At 34.7% G+C, this 25,857-nt stretch overlaps 1 protein-coding gene, 1 long non-coding RNA gene and 1 pseudogene across 7 annotated transcripts; all 3 read left to right on the top strand.

The window, feature by feature from the left end:
• The first annotated feature begins 243 nt into the window (after positions 1 to 243).
• LOC145004076 (uncharacterized) lies at positions 244 to 4,507 on the top strand. 6 transcript variants are annotated; one of them, XR_013662259.1, is made up of 6 exons: positions 244 to 414; positions 491 to 656; positions 808 to 884; positions 1,000 to 1,136; positions 1,228 to 1,269; positions 4,208 to 4,507. It is a non-coding gene; the product is annotated as an uncharacterized LOC145004076 (long non-coding RNA). The 6 variants fall into 6 exon arrangements; XR_013662260.1 differs by lacking the exon at positions 4,208 to 4,507 and adding an exon at positions 1,362 to 1,401; XR_013662262.1 differs by lacking the exon at positions 1,000 to 1,136 and having other exon boundaries at positions 4,208 to 4,506.
• A 12,531-nt stretch (positions 4,508 to 17,038) lies between these two features.
• On the top strand, positions 17,039 to 18,286 carry LOC145005596 (receptor-like protein kinase FERONIA pseudogene; annotated as a pseudogene).
• A 5,606-nt stretch (positions 18,287 to 23,892) lies between these two features.
• Positions 23,893 to 25,532, top strand: LOC145005597 (putative serine/threonine-protein kinase PBL1). The gene is made up of 5 exons (XM_078964707.1): positions 23,893 to 24,064; positions 24,160 to 24,295; positions 24,373 to 24,515; positions 24,978 to 25,092; positions 25,193 to 25,532. Exons 1-5 carry the CDS (start codon positions 23,975 to 23,977, stop codon positions 25,378 to 25,380), a joined length of 672 nt encoding a protein of 223 aa, XP_078820833.1. The 5' UTR covers positions 23,893 to 23,974; the 3' UTR covers positions 25,381 to 25,532.
• The last annotated feature ends 325 nt before the right edge of the window (positions 25,533 to 25,857 follow it).

Genomic DNA, 25,857 nt, shown 5'->3' with positions numbered 1-25,857 from the left:
ATTCAAATGCATTTAATGGGTCATTTGCAATTGAATGATCACCTAATTCATAAAGATGTTCTTTATGTTCCCCAATTTTAGTTAAATCTCATTTCTATCACATCATTAACCAAGGACAAAAACTACATGGACAAGTTGGGCTTAAGCCCAGGGCATCAAAAAAATTGGGGGATATTTTCTATAAGCAATTAATATTATATATGTAATTTTGGCCCAAAAATTTAGTCCAATTACTCCACTCTCCAAAATAAACAACAATCGGCAACAACAACATTAGGGCATCCGATTGTTGAGCGCGAACTAAGAACGCAATCGTCAATCGTCAAATGAAAAAGCTAAATTTTTTGAAAATCGGACAGTGGGGAGATCGAGGAGACGACGAATGTTCAAATCGAATGAAGTATTTATTCTGTGGTATGATTTGCCGATTCCCATTCCTTCCTCTTAATTTCTTATTCGATCTTCTTAGTTCTCTAAAACTGATATTCAGATACTGTGATACATTCAATCGATCTTCATCTCTGATTCTTGATTTCTAATTACTGAGACCTGAGTTCGAAGACATCAAACACAACCCGAAGATTGGAGAAATCAAACACAACCTAGAGAATGGAGACCTGATTGCCGATTTCTATTCTCATCCACTCGATTTTTAGGTAAGTTTTCTTCAATTGATTGTGATTTTGCTTGATTTTTGGGTGAGTTTTCTTCAATTGATTGTGATTTTGCTAAACACATAAACTTGATGCCATCAATCATCGTTCTTTGTTCTTAATATGAGTAATTGATTATTGTGATTTGTTGTAGACTTGTAGGAACGAAAGACCTATGTGGTTTCTCGGTTTTTGATTCTTTTCTCATCTTCTGCTCTTCAATTGATTAGGGTAAGTTTTCTATTTTTCTTCAAGTGATTTTTTTTTTTAAATTTTTGCTTGAACATCAAACCTGCTGCGTCAATCTATCACCTCTAAACTTGCTTCAATCATCTGTTTGTTTTAGGATTCAGGAAATTTTTTTATTACCTGTTAGATTTCATCAGTTGGATTACAATAAAAAAAAAGTCATCTTTTGTTTCTGATACAAATTCAAGCATCAAATTCTGTTGTTTGGTATATGAGATTTATGGTTTACTTCAGGTATAGTTTCTGATTACTATGGTTTGTTTATGAAACAAATTTATGAATTACTTTTCTAAAGGTTTGTTCTTGTTTCTGTGATGTGAAACAGGACTTGGGAGGCTGATTTTTGTTTATTTTAGTCTCTTGAAAGGTATATATTTATTTCATTCTAGTGCTATTAGTCAATAGTTGTTGAAAATGGATTTGTATTTCTGACTTTATGTTTTATTTTTCTGATTATAGACATCTTCAAAGTGGGAAATAAAAACGAAAACTTTGGTCATTTTTTATCTTTCTTTGCTTAGCCTTTATAACTAGATTTATTGATTTTTTTTTCTTTGCTTAGCTTTTATAACTAGATTTACTGATTTTTAAACATGTTTCCTCAAAAACAACCATCGGGTGCTCAAAATAGAAAACGAAAAAGAAAAGAAATAGAAGAGGCTAATCAATTAAGAGGGTCTTTGAATAAATATTTTGTTATAAATCACCTAGTACTTCCAATGATTTGGTTGATATTTCCAATGATTCGGTTGATATTTCCAATGATTTTGAAAGAAAATGATTTTTTTGATAAAGATAAACCAAGTGATTTTAATATTTTTAATCCTAAAGTATGGGATGATTTAGATTAAAAAATGAAAGATTAACTAATAGAAAAAAGGCCAAATAGAGAAGTTGATGCCAACACAATTTTTCCAAAAGATTCACTTGGTAGACATTTTTCATTTGATTTTTTTATTCGGAAATTAAGAAATGGTGATTCTTTTGATAGAAAATGGTTAGTGTATTCAAAAGAACTTGATAAAGTTTTTTCTTTTTGTTGTAAGTTGTTTAAAACCGTTTGAACTAAAAGTAGTTTGGCAACCGAAGGAATTAAAGATTGGAAGCATTTTAGTGAAACATTAAAACATGAAAATAGTTCCGATCATATGGATAATTTAAGAACTTGGAATGAAACGCGAATTAGGTTAAATAAAAATGAAACAATTGAGAAAGAAATTCAAGAAATGGTAAAAAAAAAAAAATACCGAACATTGGAAAGAAGTTATGGTTATAATTATTTCTGTTGTAAAATGTTTAGCAAAAAATAACTTGGCTTTTCGTGGTACAAATGAAAAAAATTATGAAAACTCAAATGACAATTTTTAAGTGTAATTGAATCAATTGCGGAGTGAGATCCGGTTATGAAAGAACATTTTCGAATGATTCAAGACAAAGAAACACATAATCATTATCTTAGTCATAAAATTCAAAATGAATTAATTAAAATGTTAGCATCCGAGGTAAAATATGCAATTATTAAAAAAATCAAAAAGAATATTTTTCTATAATTCTTGATTGCGCTCTGGATGCTAGTCACCAAGAACAAATGACATTGATTATAAGATGTGTAGATTTGGAAAGTGTTGCACTAAAAGTTGAAGAGTTTTTTTAGAGTTTTTAATTGTAGAAGATACATACGGTCTAGGTCTTTTTAATGTTTTACAAGATGTTCTAAAATCTCTTGATTTGGATATTAATTATGTTCGTATTCAAGGGTATGATAATGGGGCAAATATGAAAGGTAAACACCAAAGTGTTCAAAAACAATTGCTTGATATAAATAATAGAGCTTTTTATATGTTTTGTGGATGTCATAGTTTAAATTTAGTTTTGCGTGATATGACAAATTCTTGCCAAAAGGCAAAAACTTTTTTTTGGTACATGTCAAACGATTTTATAATGTTTTTTTCTAATTCAACAAAAAGATGGAGTGTTTTACTTGAGTTTATTGATGATCTAACACTCAAATCATTATCAGCTACTCATTGGGAAAGTCATATTGAATGTGTTAAAGCAATAAAAACACAATTTTATCAAATAAGAAAAGCTTTAAAAAAATTATCTAAAATAAGTGATAATGGACAAGTGTGTACAGATGCTGATTGTAAATGATGAATTTTCTAGCTTTGAATTTATTTTAAGTTTAGTTATATGGTATGATATTTTGTACAAAATTAATTTGATAAGCAAAAAGTTACAATCCAAAGAAATGCTTCTTGATGTTGCTGTAAAAAATTAGAGGGGTTAATTAATTATTTTGAATCATATAGGGAAAGTGGGTTTGACTTTGCTATTAGTGAAGCAAAAGAAATAGCAAATAGTGTTAAAGTTAAACCCGAATTTCCTCAAAAACGCAATAAAAAAAAATAGAAAAAAACATTTTGATGAAATTCCAAATACCGATAGGGGTGTTCGTTTGAATGGATCGGCTTGATCCGATCCAATCAAGTGAATCCGAACAGATTTCGGTTTTCAAAACATTGATCCAAATAGTCCAAACTAAATTTAAATTTGATCCGATCCAACCAAATTACAATTTTGGTTGGATCGGTTTTTACAATTCGGTTTTCAAGAGGCAAAGCATTATGAAACTATATAACTTGAATATTAGCAAAATCTATAAAGAAACTATTTTTTTTATAAATTATAATTTATGAACAAATACTAAGGAAATATATTATAGTTAATATTTCATTGACAAAAAACTTTTGATAAGAAGTAATTTTAAAGTAGTATATTCGATGAAAATTTATAATAACTAAAAATAATAATTTATTAAATTTATAAATTGTTAAAGATACATATGAAAAATAGAAAATAAGTTGTTTATTTGGTCCTTCGTTTATAAACCAAAACCAATCCGAAATCCAAAATAATAATTCGGTTTTGTTGAAAACCGATCCAAAAATCCGAATATCCGAACCAAATAGTCCGATCCAAATTGTCCAATTGGACAATTCGGTTTTATCCAAATAGTGAACAGCCTTAAATACCGAAAGAGAACATCAATCTTCTCAAGAAGCATTTAAAAGTGATTATTTTTTATTCTTGTTGATATGACTCTTGTTCAATTGAAAAGTAGATTTGAACAAATGCAATATTTTGAATCGATATTTGGTTTTTTGTTTGATGGTTTCAAATTAGTTTCTTTAGTTGATGATGAATTAAAGAAATGTTGTTTAAATCTTGAGTCCAATTTGAAAAATGGTGAAGATTATGATATTGATGGAGATGGTTTATTCATTGAATTAAAACTTTTGCAGAAAATGTTGCCGGATGAAGCATACACAAGTCAAAGTCCTTGGACATCTATTCAAATAATGGAGTATGCAAGAAGAATGGATATGTTCCCTAATGTGTTGGTTGCATATAGGATATTATTGACGGTTCAGGTTACGGTTGCTTCCGCGAAAAGATTCAAAATTGAAGCTTTTGAAATCGTATCTACGAAGTACCATGACTCAAGAAAGATTGAATGGATTAGCAATTTTAAGTATTGAAAGTGATTTTTTTTAAAATATTGATTATTGAAAAATAGGAGATGTTTTCGCTTCAAAAAATGCACTAAGACATCGTTTTAGGTGATTTTTTGTATATTTTGTTTGTATTATTTGTTTGATTATAAAAGTTACTGCATTTTTTATATTAGAAATTACTACATTTGTTTGATTATATGTTTTTGTTATTATACGGTACACATATAAGGGCATAATTTTTTTTTATCTCGCCTCGGGTAGTAGAAAACAATGGACCCGCCCAAATTATGATTCTACCATTATACAGCTGATGAGCAACAAGATGATGATTAGTAGGGGTGTAAGCAAGCAAGCTACTTGGGATCAAGTCGATAATAGCTCGACTCGAGCTCACCTTGAAGGTTCATTTATGAAACGAGTTGAGCCCGAGCGTTTGTTGTCAAACTCGTATAGGTCCACGAGCCTAACGGAGCCTAAGTATATCTTTAAAAATTGTATTTTTATATTATACATTAGCCTATACATTATTATTTGAGAATATATTTTTGTTTTATATATCAATATAATAATACTAATTAATTAGTTTATGACCTATATACAACATAGATGTCTAATAATGGCTTCACGCTATTTTAGGTGTTGTTTGTTGTTTGAAAAAAACATCTTCAGACCTCTTATTGCTACATGGTGCATCACACGCGCAACATTTTTTTATCTTACAGCTGTTTGTTTTTCAGAAGTCTTCGGATTAAAAAACTTATGCACGTGTTCTTCTTGGCATAACACTTGTTTTGCCTCTTCTTAACCCTTCCAACCTTTTCTTCTTTGTTTTTTCTTACTAAAAGATTGATTATATATTGCTGAAATATTATTTCACTTTTTTTTTCGTTTTTTGTGTTTATTCTTGTGGAATTTTTTTTATATTGAATAATAATAATTTGTTGAAGAAATATCATTATTTTTTGCTAAAATATCTTAATTTTTTTTTGTTAAAATATCATTATTTTTGCTGAAATACCATAAATTTTTGCCGAAATATAATAAAAATTAAATTTTCGTTATTAAAAAACTATTTTCGAATTATAAAATCAATTTATTTTGTTTTTTTTAATATACGCAGCAACATGCAGATACTAAAAAAAATACGTTTTTTATTACAGTCTGCAGCCGTTTGGTCCACATCTTCTACTGCAGAGGGTTGCAGAGGTGGTCCGCAAACTTTATGAATTTTTGCTTCAAAAAAACAAACAACATCTTAGTTTCTTATAATTTAATATATAGTTTTATATAGTTTATATATCGGAAAGTAAATAACTAAATACTATTTTTAATTTATCATTTATGTAAAATACAAATCAAATACGAGAGTTCCTTACGACATAAGAGTTACGCCTTCTTCTTTTCAGTTTTTTAATTTTCACATTCACTTTCATGCAAAACGGTTAGGGTTCCCGCCTCGTGGTTCCGTTTTTCATTATCATCTATTGAAGCTCGTTCTATAGTGGTTCCCGATGATGGTCATCTCTGGAAAACTATCCATTCTCCACTCTCGAGGTACGATTTTTCGATTAGTTGATTTCATGTTGTTTTATCATCTTGATTCCCAAACAGCAACTATACTATCCGATTAGTTCTATATGTCTATTATTTAGTATGTCTATTCAAACCTCCAAAAATATGTTGCAAATCAATATCCAAGTATGTTGTGTTTCTCTTCTTTACTCTTGACGGTATAATCTTTAGTTGATCAAAAAGTGACCAAATTAATGAAATTACAATATTGGATTCTATTTAACATAAAGATTGTAGGTGACTTAATTTTGATTTCCATTTTACACAAACATTGGAAAAATCGCACAACTTTTAACTTGTGATTTTTTTTTTTGATTAAGTAGCTTTGTTTTTGACATAATTTATAGATGATGGTGTGATTTTAAATACATCAAGTCCAATGTAAGGAGTGGGTGAAACCGGTGCTCAGATCAATGGTGATGAGCAGACAACCACTTCAAATGTACAAACATCCGCTTAAAATGAAAATGTGAGACAAGAACATCCAGAAACCGATGAAGATGAAGTGCAGTTGAAGCGGAAGCAGTAGAAAACATCAGAAGTATGGAATGATTTTGTTGTAGTTACCCTTAAAGATGGTATACAAAAACTAAAGTGTAAGCATTGTAAAATAATATTATTTAAGGTTGGATGAGGTCCTACATCCACAATGGCTTGACACATAAGAAGTTGCTTACCTCATAAAGAACACAAAAAAAAACCAACAATTGTTAAATTTTCCACCAAGTGACACTAATGTGGATTCAAAATTTGGTAAGCATCAAATATTGATGGGTCCAAATGCAAAATATAATGCTAACAAGATAAGGGAAGCCATAGCTAATTGGTTACTGTGTATTGAGCATCCTTTTAAAACCGTGGATAAAGACATGTTTGTGAAGATGATGAAGACTGCCAATCCATTGTTTGAGAAAGTATACATAGTTACAACTATGCTAGACTGTTCTAAGGTATATGAGCACGAGAAGAAGAAGTTGAAAGCTCTTACAATAGCTGCCTCGAAAATATGTTTAACAATCGACTGTTGGAAGTCCTTAGATCAAAAAATTGAGTATATGGTGATTACTGGACACTTCATTCATCAGAATTGGAATTTTAACGACTTTAAAAAATTTAATATTTACTTTTTCATTTTTAATCTCTCATTATTAAATATGTATCTCAACCTTTTCATACGGATTACAAAAATGCGTATTAAGTTTTGTGCATGTTCCTCCTCCTCATACTGGTTTTGATAGTGCTAAATGTATTTACAAATGTTTGAAAGAGTGGTAATGCAATCATTTAATGCATTGGAGTGGTGGAATGTGCACAAATTAAAGTATTGTGTTTTTTCCATGATGGCTAGGGATGTACTTGCAATTCCAATTTCTACTGTTGCATCTGAGGCAACTTTTAGTGTTGGGGTTATTGATCTTTATCTAGCTTCATTGGCACCAGATACAATACAAAAGTTGATATGTGGAGGAGATTAGATTAGGCATCTACATGGAGTCAAGAAAAGTTGAAGGTGTATTTCAAAAGTTGAAGGGATGTACTTGCAATTCCAATTTATACTAACCCTTTAGCCAAAATCAGCAAACTGCCACTATGGATTTAGAAAACCCTAATTTTTGGTTTGTTAGTTTGGATTTTGTTAGGACCTACGATTGGACTGTTAGATTGTTATTGTGAATTGTGTCCGACTTCTTTGTGTGAATATCCTAGTGGAGTGATGGACTTAATCGGTTAATTCCTTAATAGGTTAAGTGAGAAACACTTAACCCTAATTGTCATTTTATGTGAAAACCCTAATTTTGATTGGGCCTTGAGTTGGGCCTTTCTATTGGGCTTTGGTGATTAGGCTATTGATGGGCCATCCAAGAACAATCATGTGGACTAGAATATTTATATGGCTTTGGGGTAAGTCCTATATGAGGGTTTGGGCCTAATTTGGAAAATTGGGCCATAGTTAGGCCATTAGTGGACCTTTGTGGACCAATTTGGTATTAAGCCTTGGTGAGCCCAATAGGCTTGGGTTATTTATGGGTTGGGTTGGTGGACCATATTTAGACCTAATATGTGTAGGTTTTGTCTTAGATCCTAACGGGGTTAATTATGGGCTAGGCTTAGTGTTAGAGGCAGGAGTACAACAACAACACTTATAGGATTTGTTCGCCGTCTGAGGTGAGTCTTCTTACTATACTTACCCATGTGGTAATTTATGTGTGACTAAATGGTCTTATTCGTGTTATTGACCGGAGTGTCTTAATTACATTATTGACCGGAGGGTTTTAGTACATTATTGACCATAGGGTCTTAGTACATTGTAGACCAGAGGGTCTTAGTATATTATTGACCGAAGGGTCTTAGTACATTGTAGACCGGAGGGTCTTATTTGTTTAAAATGTGATATGTGTTATTGTGTATACTATCTTTGTGACTTATGTGTATGTTGATCTTTCGTGCTTATATTGAGACATGTGATATCATATTTTGTCTTGTGATTTATGATGTTATCTTGTGCATTGTTGAGATAGGACCAGAGGGTCCACCCGAGTTATGGGACCGGAGGGTTCCACTGAGACACATTGACCAAAGGGTCTTATTCGAGATAAAGCCATGAGAGGCTAATGAGATGTGTATGGTAGTTTGGGGACTCACTAAGCTTCGTGCTGACCGTGTTATGTGTTATGTGTTTTAAGTACTTCTCAGGATCACGGGTTGGTGCAGGCTTGATTGTACACACGAGATGGAGGTATGTTTCTGAGGATCCTGGATTTTATTCAAACGACTATAAACATATGTTTTTGATAATTTGAGATTTTGGGGATATTGTGATACATGTTGATGAGATTTATATGATTTAAAAATGAAAAGAAAAATTGTTTGAAAATTTATGGTGTTACATATGTAGACGACATCGTTATTACTGGATCTTTTATTGAAGGTATTAATGCTTTGAAACACAGTCTCAGTCAACAATCTAATCTCAAAGACTTGGGGAATTTAAAAATGTTTTTGGGTCTTGAAGTGACAAGGTCAATATCAAGAATTTCTATCTGTCAGTGAAGATATGCTCTTAAACTTTTAGAAGACACTGGTTTCTTGGCATCAAAACCCACCTATTATCCTACAGATCCAAAGTTAAAAAGCTCCAATTTTGAAGGAGTCATGTTTCTATCCTTGTTAGTATACCTTGCAATAACTTGTCCAGACATTACATCTTTTATAACTCACAATAAATCGTCCAGACATTGTATACACAGTGCATCGATTAAGTAAGTTTGTTACTACACCTCGACAACCTCATTTACAAGCTGTACATCATCTTTTATGGTACATTAAACTTAATCCTAGTCAAGGATTATTTTTCTCCAGAAGGTCTTCATTACAGCTTAAAGCCTTGAGTGCTTCTGATCGGGTAGGATGTGTTGATACACGTCGTTCTGTCACTGGTTTTTGAGTCTTCTGGGGAGATTCATTGATTTCGTGGAAATCTAAGAAACAAACCATTGTTTCTCAATTTTCCACTGAAGCAGAGTATCGTGCGCTTGCTGCTGTTACTAGTGAACTTATCTAGCTTCGAAAACTTCTTCATGATTTTGGTTGTCCTTCGTGTACTTCTACTTTGATATACTATTACAATGATTCGACAATCAAATTGGCAACCAACCCAACTTTTCATGAACGCACAAAACATATAGAAATTGATTGTCATTTTATTTGAGACAAGATAAATGATAAAACAGTCTGATTGATCCCTATTTGGATGCACTTTCAGTTAGCTGACATTTAAAAAAAACAATTTCCACGGTTCAAAATGCAACCTATAGTTTCCAAGATGGTCCTTCACAACATTTTTACTTATCCATCTTGAGGTGGCATTTTAGACTTATAACATAAGAAAAGTTAATTTCTGTTAAATTTTTGTTAATTAGTTAGTAGTTAGCTGTTGCTTTCTTTAGTTTGTTAGGATTCAGTTAGGTTCATGTTAGATATAGAAGCGTAAATTAATCTGTGCAGAACATTTACTCTTTCATTAAATCCAAGTAGCACATTTACTCTTTTCTCAAACTATAAAGATTCTTGACGGTTGTGTCAAGGGTCTTGGCCTATATCTCTGTCTCCTTGAGAAAAATGTAAAATTTCTGTCACACCTCGAAAACCAAAGGCGGAAACATTTCCGAGGTTGACTCCACGTTGAGTATCAAATCCAATGCACATAGTAAAACAGTAATCACAAAACATTACATTACATAGTATTGTTTACATCTGTTTGAAAGAAAAGTTATACAAGTGTTTTATACATATATCATATGAACAAAAGCAAAGACGAGTCTTCGGAATGCTCCGTCTTCTCCAAAAGGTGGCGGTGTACCTGTCTAACGCTGACCTGAGAATACAAGCAGTTTGAAAATCAACATAAAGCTGGTGAGTTCATAAGCGGTTTAGTTTTGAAAAGAACAAGTTTCCTTTGCTTTCTGCAAAAGTTGTTGTTCAAGAAAATCCCATATTTTCTTATGAAAACGGTTTAGTTATCCTTTGTTACAATTTCGAAAACAGTTTGTTATGTCATTCTAGGAAAATCCCATATTTTCCTAATAGTTTTAGTTATTCGTTTATTACGTTATTCGTTTATGTATTGATGTGCTATCCAGGAAAATCCCATATTTTCCTATGTATTGAGTTTTTTATTCGTTTCTAAGTTCGTTACTGGTTGTTATGTTATCTAAGGAAAATCCCATATTTTCCTATGTGTTGAGTTGTATAATCATTTCTGAGTTTGTTACTAGTTGTTATATTATCTTAGGAAAATCCCATATTTTCCTATGTGCTGAGGTTGGTTCTTAGGTTTGATTTCGAAGTGCTAATGATTACCATATTTGCAGTATAAGTTAAGTATTCTAAACTCTTAGTTATCCTACATTCGTATGTCTAAATTCTAGAAACTTAGTTGTATTTTCGTATATTTGGATTCACCAGAAATGTACATTACAATATTTTCGATTATTCTGGTGGATTCCAAAAGAGTACATTAGTTGTATTTTCGTATCTCTGTCGACATTCTGAGGCGGATGTATTCGAAACTCAGTAGAGGTCCAGAGGCATACTTTCGTATTCAGAACTCTGGTGACATTCAAGGCGTACACTGACTATATATTCGAAGCCTTGGTGTCATCCAGAGGCGTTATTTCATATTCGTAGTCCTATTTCTATTCGTATTCGTATTCGTTCTATCCATTTAGTTATATTCGTATTTTCATTCGTATTCGTATTCACATTCGTATTCGTACTATACTATTGGTTACATTCGTATTCGTATTCGGACTATACTATTGGTTACTTTTGTATTCGTATTCGTATTCGCACTATACTATTGGTTACTTTCGTATTCGTATTCGTATTTGTACTAAGTTATACTCGTATTAATCTTAGTTATGATTGGTATGATTTCTTTATAAAAGTAATATAGATCAAGACACTTTTCAATGAAATCTGGTTTTAGTCTAACAGTTTAACCTGCAATTCGAAGCATTAGCTATCACGACTTTCAATATTAGAAACATACATGAAATAAAACATTTGAACTGAAATACATTTAAGTACAAGATTTTCCTTGTACTTTTGCTTGTATTCCCCCTGAAAACGTTTCAAAACCATTTGAAAACATTTGAAAATGGTAGGGGTATGAACTCACCGGACTAGGAAATGCGACGGTTTCGGACACTAAACGTTGGTCCGGGGTCTGATTACTCACGATGTCCCTATGTAAAATGAAATAATGTCCAAATATGTCTAATTAGATTTACAATCACTAATTAGATGGAACATTACACTCCAATGGGGTAAAACACCTCAAAACGAGTGTTTGGAGTGACCCGGGTGACATCTATGGACGTGTAATGGCACTAGGGACTTGGAATTTGAGTTTACTCCACAAGAGTAAACATTTAAGGGAGTTTACAACCACAAAACACATACATACATGAGTTCACGGCCGTGAACTCATGTTGGTGTGATTTTGAGTGTCTAATGGCTTGATTGGACTTGGGAATTGTTGGAATGGACTTCTAAAATGCCTTGGAATGATTTAATGGGACTTGGAGTTTACGGCCGTAAACTCTGCTATGGTCAAAAATAATTATTTTGAGGTACAAGGAACAATCACATGTGATTCTAGTAAGTTTTCCAAGCCTTGGGGTGATTTTAGGGCATCATTTGACACATATTTAGGAGTTTACGGCCCAAGAGTATGAGCCATGGCCGTAAACTCTTGTATAATGTATTTTTTTATGTTTAATGCCCCCAAACTATTTTTAGATGGTTCTAGGATTTACCACAAGGCTATTGGTTAAGTTTCAAGGCATTCTAACATGTTAAAAGGTGTTTACTCCCCATGTTTGAGGGATTTACGGCCCAAGCATATGTCTTGGCCATAAACTCCCATTTACTCCTCAAAATTTATGTTTATGATGTTCTAAGGCCAATACCAATATTCTAGAAGTCATATCTAAGTCTTGTTTGTGTCTTGGAAGGGTTTAAGGGCTTAAAAACCCTCTAAATTATTGTTTACGGCCTAGGCACCTTCCAGGGCCGTAAACTCATATACAAGGTCCTATTTCATGCTTTAATCTCGAATTTGAAGGTCAAATATGATACACAATGAGTTAAGGAAGGTACCTTGGTGATTAGAAACCTTAAACTTGTGATTTGGACCCTTAAACTTGGATTTAGGAGAGAGGTTAGAGAGAGAGTAGAGAAAGGAAGAAAAGATTCAAATGAATGTTTAAACACGTTTAAATGGTCCCAAAACTTGGACACGGTGGAATTCTACCCGATACCGGCATTAAACGGGTCTTTTGGTCGCACCCGATTAAGTTTCCGTAATTCGACAGGATAGAATTTAGAAATTTCAAGTTAATGATTTTGGGCCATTTTCATGAGTTTTAAATGGATTTGAACACTTACAAGATTAAAATAAACTTATAGTTTATATATCTTAGCTCAAAAACGAAAAGGGACGAATCGATAAAGGCGGATTTTTACGCGCGGAACGGATTTCGGCGATGGACAACTTCGGGTTGTTACAATTTCAGTTGTTCCCATCAACATGGTAAAAGGAGAAAAAAAGAAACATAATTACCTTAGAATCCAGGTACATATGATTGATTTCTTCAGGGGTTACTCTGATTTTCTTCATTCGTTGTTTGTCATTAAATTATACTGGAGGGAAATTCGAGTTTAATGTAAATCGTTTTTTTTTTGAATTACTTCTCCTAAATCTTAATGTAACTGGTAATTGTAAAGTTTACGATTTTGGTTTAAACCAATTCAAGTAATTCTTGGATTCAAATTGTTTGTTTAAATGCTTGAAAGATAATTGCAATTCACCTCTCTTTATTTTTATTTCTGATTGGAGAATGAATTGACTCTGTGAAACTTAAGACCTTGCTATGATAAGAGTTGGATACATGATAAGAGTTGGATACACAGAGCTAGTGAGTGTTGGTCTGGTGGAAGAGAAGAAACCTAAAGCTAAAGAATCAAAGCCCAAGGAGGCCACATTTCATTTTAATCCTTACCAGTATTGCTGTAATAGCTATTTCATGCCATACTATGTGTAAGGGATGTGAGATTTCATCAATTGAGGCGAATCTTTGTGCTTAAATTTATGGCTGCTGAGTTAAGTCCATTTCATCTCTTTTCTATTTCTTTTGTTAGGGAATTCTGCATGTAAAAATGGGTTGTTTGATACTCATATGTGATATATTTGTTCATTTTATGAGGATTTATATTACTTAACTTTATTCATGTTTCTTGTTTCATGTTTTTTTGCTAAATTACGCATCTTGCATAGCATAAAATATTGGATTTATTGTTGAATTCCCATTGGCCTATTTCCAATAAATATATTGGTAAAAGCTTCAATCAATCAATGCGTAGAATCAAAATCACAAACAATACTTGGTGGAGAAAACCGTGATCTAATTCTCGACCATGCAACTTCGTCACTTTTTGTTCTTCCTCCCCCATATCATGGAATATCATGCTAGTGAAGATGGTGGATACAAGAGGTGGGGGTTGTGGTGGAAAATGGTGGCGGCAATCCAATGACAGATGGTGGTGGTTGTCAGGTAGAGTGAAGATGAGGATGTGATAGAAGGGTGGGAGGGGCCGCGCGCGGGGGGGGGGGGGGGGGGGGGGAATTATTTCTAAATTTTTAAAATAATAAAGTCTATATATATATATATATATATATATATATATATATATATATATATATATATATATATATATATATATATATGGCTAGGTTATAATGTGGATGGTAAGTATTGTGTGGATGTAAGAATGAATATGGACCAAGAGTTTATAATACATATTCTAATGGAATATATATTCTGATTGAATGGACATTTTGAATTATAACAAAACTTTGAACCATGAGTTGAACAATAACAACATTCCTAAAGAACAATCATCAATTATTAATATTATTGAATAATCGAAGGTCCCAAAAAAAACAATATTTACTGTCATATTATATAAAAAAATACAATGTTATTTTTTGAAATTTTCCACATTCTACTAGAATACAAGCTTTATAGTGAGTCATTCTTGAAAAAATTCTCCATTCTATAAGAATACAACATCATTCATGAAAGAATCTTCATTTTCATTCTTGTTTCATGATGTTATATTTTGACAATTTGGTGTAGTGAATCTCATTTGTCATGAAATTGTCTCTTAATTTTCATCCACCATTGTTGTTCCAAACAACTCTGCTACATTCTGAGTGGTCCTAAAATAAAACACATACAAATAATGAAGTTTAAGAATATAAATACATACAACTTGTGGCCTCATGGACCAATTGTCCATTTATACAAATACTTTGCATATTGAAAATTAGAAGAGTTTAGCAGTTTGCTTGTTTAGGTGATTTAGTTATATGATTTTGTAATTGAATCATCCATGAAAACACAACAAAAAGAGAACAAATATTGTAAAATTATCTATACTAAACCTAAACCCAATATGATTTTGTTATTGCATCTCTATTGTAAAATTAAGAATAAGTAAAATTAAGAACATTGTAAAATTATCTATAGTAAACCTAAACCCAATATAAATTATATTCAATAGTTAGATTGACAAAAATCACAAGACTGTGATGTTCTTAAAAATTACTTGAGAAAGCCTCAAAATTGTAACATATGATGAATATGAACTAGCCATTTGACAAACCAATTAAAGTCTCGATTCTTTAAAACCCTAAAACCGAAAGATAACAATGAATTTTATACAGATCGGAGGTTGATGGTGTTCTTGTTTTCAAGATGGTGGTACTTGGAAGCAAATAGTCTGACACAAATAGTAAAGAATAACAAGCATTTGAGAAGATTAATTTATGATTTTAAAAAAATAACAAGCACTTTCAATTTGATTGAATATTAAACCTAAATAGATTTATAGAAACCTTGTTACCATGATGATTGTTACCAGGATGAGTAGAATTTAGCTCTTCGCCGTATATGAAGGATGATATGGTGGGGAAACAGCCTTTTCCTTCAACTCTCCAAGTTCTGAGAAGATACGATGGAGGTTTGATTGTTGGATGCACCACCCTTTGACTCTTCCCCGCTCTGTGGTCCATCTTCCACATTCAACAATCATTCTCCACAAACAAACATCGTTACCGGTCAGTTCTTCTATGGAACAAAGAGGCTGCATCAGTTTCCAACTGATGACAAGAGATAAGAGAAAAGATGGTGGTGGCGTGAGGTCGTCTGGGGCCAAACATCGATGGATGCAGGAGGGATACGATTTTGTGGGTGTCGATGGAAGAGACAATAAGGTTTTAAATAAAGTAATTTGTCTAAATTAAAGGGTAAATAATTTAATTAATTATTTATTAAAATTAAATAATACTTGGTCCATATTAATCCCCACATCCACACAATATTTGTTCATCCAAATTTGAACCTACCTCTCTCTCTCTCTCTCTCTCTCTCTCTCTCTATATATATATATATATTCAAAAAATGGTCTATTGCATAGAGAAGACTATTTTGCCCTCATCTAAATGAACTTAAGAGTAAAAAGCTAATAGAGTTAGCGTTAAGAACCATCCATTAAAAATTTTGAAACCATGTGGGCCGATGTTGATAACCTTAAAAGTTAAGGCCTGAACTTTAATTTTTTGGAAAACACAGTAATCATTTTTAAGATTTGTCTATAATTAATATAAATATTAAGAAAATAAGATATATATTAATAATAAAATTAAATGTTATAAATAAAATATATTTAATTTTTATTGAGAACCTAAGTGATTAGACTTAGTTATTATGTGTAATCTTTCACGAAAACAATATATTAAAAATCCAAAGGGTTATTTTTATCGCCACCCAATCTTTAATTATTTTTTGGCCATTAAACCAAATTCCAAAGAGGGGGAGATAGGAGTAGGAGTTCTCTCCTGGCGTCAGCCAGTCTCCTTCCCCCATCCAGCCAATGGTTCTGCAGGCTATACTGCAGTACTTAAACTCCCAGATCGCCTTTTTTTCCTTTTTTTTCTTTTAACTAAAAGGATAGATTGCATTTTCTTCACATCATGCCAGCCATTACATTTACAGTTGTTATGCTCAGTAGCAGACATTTCAAAAAAAAAAAATTTGGCTTACGATTTCAACCACAGTAAATGGAGGTTAGATTTCAATTTTTAAAGCTAAGGCTATTAAGTCACGAAGTTGATGAAATTCACGGATTCAATGATTTAACGGTTTCTGGGGTTTTGGAAGGGATTGTATATGGACGGCCTTCTTGTTGTTATGGATGATTCGTGTGGAGTTTACTAAGTGGTTGGGAGAAAACATAATTTAATTAAGTGATAGTGGAATTTTCGTATTAGTCAATAATCTTTCCTCTGTATTTACAACAGGCAACTAGGCCTTTCTCTTTCCCAATGATTCTGTTGACTTTTTTCTCCCTCCTTGGCTCTTCATCTATTTGGCCACTCCTTGAGAGTGCCCCACCCGTGCTGATTATTACAAAGTAATTTCCTCTTTATGATGACAGATTGTCCTTTATATCTGATCCCAACTCCTATTTCACAAATTCTTTAGTACATACAGACCTTGATAATGTCCACTGAAGCGGCCGAGGGTGATAAGTTGCTCTTATTACCTTCAGCACAACCATGTCGCCACTTTTCTCTTGCAGAGATTCAATCCGCAACCAAAGACTTCGATGATAAACTGATCATTGGACAAGGAGGTTTCGGAAAGGTCTACAAAGGCCGTATTTATATTGAAGAAACTAGTAAAACAGTAGCCATCAAACGGTTGAATTCTTTGTCTAACCAGGGGGCAATTGAGTTTAGGGCTGAAATTCACATGCTTTCTAATTTGCGCCACTGTCATTTGGTGTCTTTGATTGGTTATTGTGATGATAGTTGGGAGATGATCCTCATTTATGACTATATGGGCCGTGGAACCTTATACGATCATCTACACAAAACTGAGTCTTCATTAAATTGGGAGCAACGACTGAAGATAGCCATTGGTGCTGGACGTGGATTGGACTACCTTCACACTGGTGTTGGCACCCAACACGGAGTTATACATCGTGATGTGAAGAGTTCAAACATTCTTTTGGATGATAAGTGGGCAGCTATGATTTCAGATTTTGGGTTGTCCAAAATCGGGCCAACGAATCAATCATTTTCTTTTGTTGATGCAAGTGTTAAAGGCACATTCGGATATCTGGATCCAGAGTATTTCTATACCAGAAAACTGACAAGGAAAACAGATGTGTATGCATTTGGGGTTGTATTATTCGAATTGCTCTCAGGGAGACTTGCTGTGGATGAACGCAAGGGTGAGCAGCACTGTAGTTTGGTAAGGTGGGCTAAAAAATGTGTGAAAGATCGGAAATTAAATCAAATGGTTGATTCTAAAATCAGGGGAACGATTTTTCCCAAGTGTTTAAGAGGGTTTGCACAAATTGCATATCGTTGTTTGTGTAGTGTTCTTAAAAATCGTCCTACCATGGCTGAGATTGTGGGATCACTTCAAGCTATACTGGAAATACAAAAGAGACATGACAATCCTGTTGAGCCATCAGGCATAACTGGATTTACTTTGAAGATTCATAAGTATATTGTTTCTGCAACCAGAAAAAATGATGGTATAGTGAAACCCTTCATTAGTGTTATTTGTGCATTTTTTTATTCATAGATGTTATAGCAGACATAACTATTTAGCACTCTCTTGTAGATGAAATATTACATCACAGAATACTCTTAAAGATCATCACTAGCCCAATAAAACAAATATTATTTAGAAGACTTTAGCTTGTTCTAGAATGCTCTAGAAGATTCTAGAACATTATGGAAGACTATGGAAGACTCTGGAATATACCGGAAGAGTCTAGAATACTCTAGAACGACATGGAAGACCCTGGAAGGATATGGATCATTCTAGAAGACACTGGAGCAACCTAGACCTCTCCAGAACATGGTAGAACGTTCTAGAAACATATGGAAGCATGTAGAGTATGTTAGATAGTTCTAGAGTTATCTAGTATGTAGTAAGTGTATGCTAGTATCTAGAACCTTCCTAAGAGGCCTATAAATAGGTATGGAGCTCATTTGCTCCAAACCATCTAAGAAAGCCTCAAAGAAAGCAAAGTGTGTAGTAGTCTCACAAAGTGTAAGTTCTCCTTAAGCGTCTTAATAAAAGTCTTGTTGTTTCCCATATAAAAGAGTCGTGTTCAACAATCTGGTATCAGAGCAAGGTTTCTTGATAGTGAGAACGAGTGATTCTTGTTGTATCGTGAGTAGTTTGTGACTCTGCAAGTTTAGTGTCGAAACTAGCTTGTTTGGTATTACCGAGGTACTGCCAACACGATGGGTGATCTCCAAGTCGTCGGAGGAATCAAGAAACTCAACAACAACAACTACAAAATGTGGGAAACATGTATGAAGTCCTACTTACAAGGACAAGATCTATGGGAGGTCGTTGGTGGAAGCGAAACTACGCCACCAGAGGAAGACGTTAATGGTGCTTTGATCAAATGGAAAATCAAAGCAGGCAAAGCAATGTTTGCCTTGAAGACCACAATCGAAGAAGAGATGTTGGAGCATATTCGGGATGAGAACACCCCGAAAGAAGCTTGGGACACGTTTGTGATGCTTTTCTCAAAGAAGAATGATACGAGACTACAACTTTTGGAGAACGAGCTATTATCAATCTCACAACGTGACATGACGATTGCTCAATATTTCCACAAGGTCAAGTCGATATGTCGGGAGATTACTGAACTAGATCCGCAATCCGTCATTGCAAAAGCTCGAATGAAAAGGATCATCATCCATGGACTCAGGCCAGAATATAGAAGCTTCATTACTGCTGTACAAGGATGGCCCGTTCAACCATCACTTGTAGAGTTTGAGAATTTGCTGGCCAGCCAAGAAGCTATGGCTAAGCAAATGGGAGGCATCACGCTGAAGAGTGAAGAAGAAGCACTCTACACAAGTAAAAGTCGGAGGAATTTTAAGCCACCTTCTAAAGAAGGATACAAAAATGCTGACAAAGGGAAGAGTCAACCAGGAACCTCACAACCATGGAGATCTCAAAAGACCGGCAATAAGAGTTCTCGGGGGAGGAGGTTTGAAGGCAACTGCAACAACTGTGGAAAGTGGGGCCACATGTCCAAGGATTGTTGGTCAAAGAAAAAGTCTGTGGAAAGCAATGTTGTAACTTCCAAAAAGGAAATAGAGGATGAATGGGATGCTGAGGCATTATGTGCCATAGAAGAAAACGAGTTGGCACTCATGGCAATGATGGGAGAGCGTATCAACTATGAGAATGACTGGATCATTGATTCAGGATGCTCCAATCACATGACTGGTGATCAGAACAAACTACAAGACGTGAAGGACTATAAAGGGAGTCGCATGGTACTTACAGCCAACAATGCACGACTTCCAATTGCTCAGATTGGAAAAACAACAATCATGCCTGGTAATAAATCTGACATGGTGTCATTACATAATGTCTATCACGTGCCACGTATGAAGAACTTGTTGTCGGTATCGCAACTAACATCGTCAGGAAACTACGTCTTGTTTGGCCCACAAGATGTGAAGGTCTATCGAGATCTTAAAATATCAGAAAAGCCAACGATGGAAGGACGGAGAGTGGAGTCCGTCTATGTGCTCTCCGCAGAGTCTGCCTATGTAGACAAGACTCGTAAGAACGAGACAACAGATCTATGGCATGCACGGCTGGGACATGTTGGTTATCACAAGTTGAAGGTAATAATGGAGAAATCCATGCTCAATGGCTTACCTCAACTTGAAGTTAAAACAGATGTTGTTTGTGTTGGATGTCAGTATGGCAAAGCTCATCAATTACCATACAAGGAGTCAAATTTTAGAGCAAAGAAGCCACTAGAGTTAATTCACTCAGATGTGTTCGGTCCAGTCAAGCAGACATCAGTTAGCGGGATGCGGTACATGGTGACATTCATTGATGATTATTCGAGATATGTGTGGGTTTTCTTCATGAAAGAAAAATCTGAAACATTCTCAAAGTTTCTAGAATTCAAGACAACGGTCGAAGGAGAAGTGAGAAAGAAGATTCGGTGTCTACGCTCAGACAATGGAGGAGAATACACCTCAGAAGAATTCAATCGATGTCTAAAAGAATGTGGTATACGTCATCAATTCACATGTGCCAACACACCTCAACAAAATGGTGTAGCTGAGAGAAAGAATCGACATCTTGCAAAAATTTGTCGAAGCATGCTACACGCGAAGAATGTCCCAGGAAGATTTTGGGCTGAAGCAATGCAAACTGCTGCCCATGTGATCAATAAACTTCCCCAACCAAGGTTAGGTTTCATCTCACCATTTGAGACACTATGGAACATGAAACCTACTGTTAGCTACTTCCGAGTATTTGGCTGCGTTTGCTACGTATTTGTGCCTAATCATTTACGTAGCAAGTTTGACAAGAAAGCAGTCAGGTGTATATTTGTTGGATACGACAATCAAAGAAAAGGGTGGAGATGTTGTGATCCAACAAGTGGAAGATGCTACACTTCAAGAGATGTAGTGTTCGATGAAGCATCTTCATGGTGGTCCTCAGAGAAGAAAGTACTACCAGACTCGGAAAATATTGAAGAAGTTTTAAAACAAATGATGGGGGAGCAAACTGCACATATTTGGTCAAGTGTTGATACACCTGAAGATCCGAGCAACACTGATGTCATTGAGCAAGAAGTAACTCAAACAAGTGATGCCAGTGAAAGGGAGCCGCCACCTCCACAACTTCGAAGGACGGAAAGAATCCGAAAGCCTAATCCCAAGTATGCTAATGCGGCCATTTTAGAAGACGGTGTTAAAGAGCCGGAGACATATGAAGAAGCAGTTAAGAATAAAGCTTGGCAGAAGGCGATGGAAGAAGAAGTTACAGCCTTAGAGCAGAATCAAACTTGGGAACTAGTACCAAGACCAAGAGATTTAAAACCCATTTCCTGCAAGTGGGTTTATAAAATAAAGTGTCGCCCAGATGGATCAATTGAGAGATACAAGGCTCGTCTGGTGGCTCGAGGGTTCTCACAACAATATGGATTGGACTATGATGAAACATTTAGTCCAGTGGCGAAGATAACTACTGTACGGGTGTTGTTAGCTCTTGCAGCTAGTAAAGACTGGAAATTATGGCAAATGGATGTGAAGAATGCTTTCTTGCATGGAGAATTAGACCGAGAGATCTACATGAACCAACCAAAGGGATTTGAGGATGAAGTTAATCCCAATCATGTGTGCAAGTTGAGAAAAGCTCTTTATGGATTGAAGCAGGCACCAAGAGCCTGGTATGGTAAGATTGTTGAATTTCTTACCCGAAGTGGTTATTCAGTTGCACATGCAGACTCAAGTCTGTTCGTCAAAGAAAAAGAAGGGAAGTTGGCAATTGTGTTGGTTTATGTGGATGACTTGATCATCACCGGGGATGACGAAAGAGAAATCCATCAAACAAGAGAAAATCTATCGGTGCGATTCCAAATGAAAGAGCTGGGGGAGCTTAAACACTTCTTGGGGTTAGAAGTTGATCGTACAAAGGAAGGGTTGTTCCTCTGCCAACAAAAGTATACAAGAGATATACTTCAAAAGTTTGGCATGTTGGAGTGTAAGCCAATATCAACACCAATAGAGCAAAATTCCAAGATATGTGCTCATGAAGGAAAAGAGTTGGATGATGGAACGATGTATCGACAACTAGTAGGTAGTCTTATCTACCTAACTTTATCTCGGCCTGACATTGCTTATGCTGTTGGAGTTATGAGTCGATACATGCAAAGTCCGAAGAAACCTCATTTGGATGCTGCTCGACGGATCTTGAGATATGTCAAAGGTACAATTGACTATGGTCTCTTGTATAAAAGAGGAGAAGACTGCAAGTTGGTTGGATATTGTGATGCTGACTATGCAGGAGACCATGATACCCGAAGATCAACCACTGGGTATGTGTTCAAGCTTGGGTCAGGACCAATATCATGGTGTAGTAAAAGACAACCAACAGTATCATTGTCAACCATGGAAGCGGAGTACAAAGCAGCGGCCGTAGCAGCTCAAGAAAGTACATGGTTGGTACTCCTAATGGAGGACTTACATCAAAAAGTTGACTATGCTGTACCACTTCACTGCGATAACCAATCTGCAATTCGGCTGGTAGAAAATCCAGTATTTCACGCTAGAACAAAGCATGTGGAAGTCCATTATCACTTTATCAGAGAGAAAGTCTTGATGGAAGAAATTGAGATGCGACAGATCAAGACCGACGACCAAATAGCTGACTTGTTCACCAAAGGGCTGAGTACTGGAAAATGTGAAGGTTTTCGTTGTGAGCTTAACATGGTATGAAGAATGAGGGCTAGTGTTGAGGGGGAGTGTTAAAGATCATCACTAGCCCAATAAAACAAATATTATTTAGAAGACTTTAGCTCGTTCTAGAATGCTCTAGAAGATTCTTGAACATTATGGAAGACTATGGAAGACTCTGGAATATACCGGAAGAGTCTAGAATACTCTAGAACGACATGGAAGACCCTGGAAGGATATGGATCATTCTAGAAGACACTGGAGCAACCTAGACCTCTCCAGAACATGGTAGAACGTTCTAGAAACATATGGAAGCATGTAGAGTATGTTAGATAGTTCTAGAGTTATCTAGTATGTAGTAAGTGTATGCTAGCATCTAGAACCTTCCTAAGAGGCCTATAAATAGGTATGGAGCTCATTTGCTCCAAACCATCTAAGAAAGCCTCAAAGAAAGCAAAGTGTGTAGTAGTCTCATAAAGTGTAAGTTCTCCTTAAGTGTCTTAATAAAAGTCTTGTTGTTTCCCATATAAAAGAGTCGTGTTCAACAAATACTGGCCCGAACGTAACCCTATAACTTCAACTTGTGCAACCTTTTTTTTGCTTTCTCGGAATTTCAAATATATATCTTCTAGTTATATGCAACATTTAGGCTTTCATATGCTTTTTCACATGTTTAAAAATTCTACTGGAGTTTCTCTCCCTAATCCATTTTGTAAAAATGATAACGTTATGGATTCCTTATGATTCTTCCGTTTGTCTATGTTGATCGATGTTTTTTTGTCAAATAAAGAAAGCAATTGATGACGATTCCCATGGGTATACACCAACTTTTTTTTTCATCTCCAATCCTTTTGGAAATTGTTTCTAACTCTCTTGGCTTTTGACATTTTTTGTTCATTTTCCAAGACCAAATTAGCACAAATTCATCAAAGACCATTGAAAATCAGCGCTCTTCAACAAACAAGAATGATAACTGTCAGAGTGAAATGCCTAGTCAGCATGGCGAATCTCTAGTTAAAGATTTGAAATGTTTCACTTATCATGAATTGATTCTTGCTACGAACTTCCTTGATTATGGCAAGGATCTGAAGGTTTACAAATGCTGGATGGATGAAACAACATGTTCCTTTTCACAAGATAAAACCGGATTGCCAGTTGCAATTAAGAGAATTGACTTTTACAAACCTGCATGGCCGGTACCCTATCTTGTATTTTACCCTTTATAACTGTATCTTACTGGTACTATTACATATATCTCTTATATGTGAAAGGTGATCACTTTTAAATGCAGCCTAATTTTAAAGAATTCAGCCATCCCAATCTTGAAAAGCTCATAGGATATTGCTTGTCAAGCCAATCAGACAAACAGGGGTTCCTTGTGTATGAGTTTAGGCTTAATGAAAACTTTCATGAACTCCTGTATCACGGTAAGTAGCATAAATAACTCCATACATAAATTAAATTGAAAAGACTTCTAATTTAATTCAATTTTTATGAGTTGTAGGAGCTGCAGCGCGACTTTCGTTGGCTAAAAAGGTGAAAATAGCTGTAGGAATCGCTAGAGGGATTGTTTTCTTGCACAAGACACAAGATGAAAGAATGATCGGTCGGTCTAGTCTTAACAGACGTAATATATTGCTTGATGAGGTAATGTATGGGTTTTTTTTCATCATACATATTGGAATTAGATGATCTTGTATGCTTTCCAGTGAATTTCTTATACAACAATCCAAACACTAATATATTCTCTTATTTGTCCCTTTTAGCTAATAACAATCAATGCCTCAATTTGCAAACTCTTTATATCCCTCCTCTAACCCTTTTTAGAGCTATACTACCTTACCAACGACTTAAATGGTGATACGCTACGATTTATCTTCCTAATATAAAATTTCACGAATACCCAAGAAATCCTACCTGTCATTGGGAAATATCCATTTGAACTTATAATTCTTGGTTATCTTGAGCAAGTCTCAACTACTGTAGCAAAGCCGCCGAGCCCTTACCTACAATAGATGACTAACATATTTCACTGCTAAGCTAATTTTCCAATTAATTTTAACACCTTTTGCTTTGTTTTATGTCAATGAACAAAATATAAATTTGCAGGATCTTACAGCAAAGCTTTCAGGCTATGATTTTACTAAGTTGGAACATGGTTACTATCCACGAAGTATTCAACCTTCTAAACATTTAGAAAGTTGTGACTATGCTCCTTGGGTCGGTAAGTTACTTTAACTTATCTCCTGTATTGTCCCCCAGTCTGTGTTCTTTTGCTTGTGGTGATCCAATTACATACGTCTGACAAAATTTCATTTTGTCAGAGGTCTCTCAGCTACAGTGCAATCTCTCAGGTTTTACAGTTGTATTTGCGGAGGTGCTAACAGGGAAGCAAATCTCTAATGACGATGAATTCCAAATGATTGATAATATATTTATCCAACATGGGAAAAAGTCCTTGGTTCATATTGCAGAATCATGTTTTCAAATCTGCAATGAGGTAAATTCATAATCGAAGATGCTAAGAATCTTGAAGGAGTACGAGCACTATATTCGAGCATGTCAGAAAGTGAAATTCGCAGCAGCAGCTAGTGATAGCTATTTATTGTAAGAAACTTAATTATAGCTAAGAGTATTTGCTTTGGCCTAGCTACATTCTTCCATTTCATGAATATCCGTATCATATATACCGCAAACTCTCGAAGTGGACCTCATGAATTGGAAAACATGTTTTTTTGCTTTACAATTTGACAATTTAAACTACATAATATTGCTATATCAAGTAAATCTGTTGGACGCAAGACAAGGAGGCGATCAACCATCCACTTTTGGTGTTAAATATGTGTTTATTTAGTCTCTTTTTATTATCTTTGCATAGTGTAGGGACCTTTTTGTAACTTTGTGTATTATATATTGTTGAGCAATAAAATGCCAAACCTAACAGGGATATACGTTTAAGAAGAGTTGTTCAAGCTCTCGTTGCATGATC

This window comes from Lactuca saligna, chromosome 7, assembly GCF_052625555.1.
Source record: "Lactuca saligna cultivar CGN05327 chromosome 7, ASM5262555v1, whole genome shotgun sequence".
NCBI lineage: Eukaryota > Viridiplantae > Streptophyta > Magnoliopsida > Asterales > Asteraceae > Lactuca > Lactuca saligna.
Note: the sequence above shows the minus strand (reverse complement) of the source record. Positions and strands in the feature narration are given on the sequence as shown.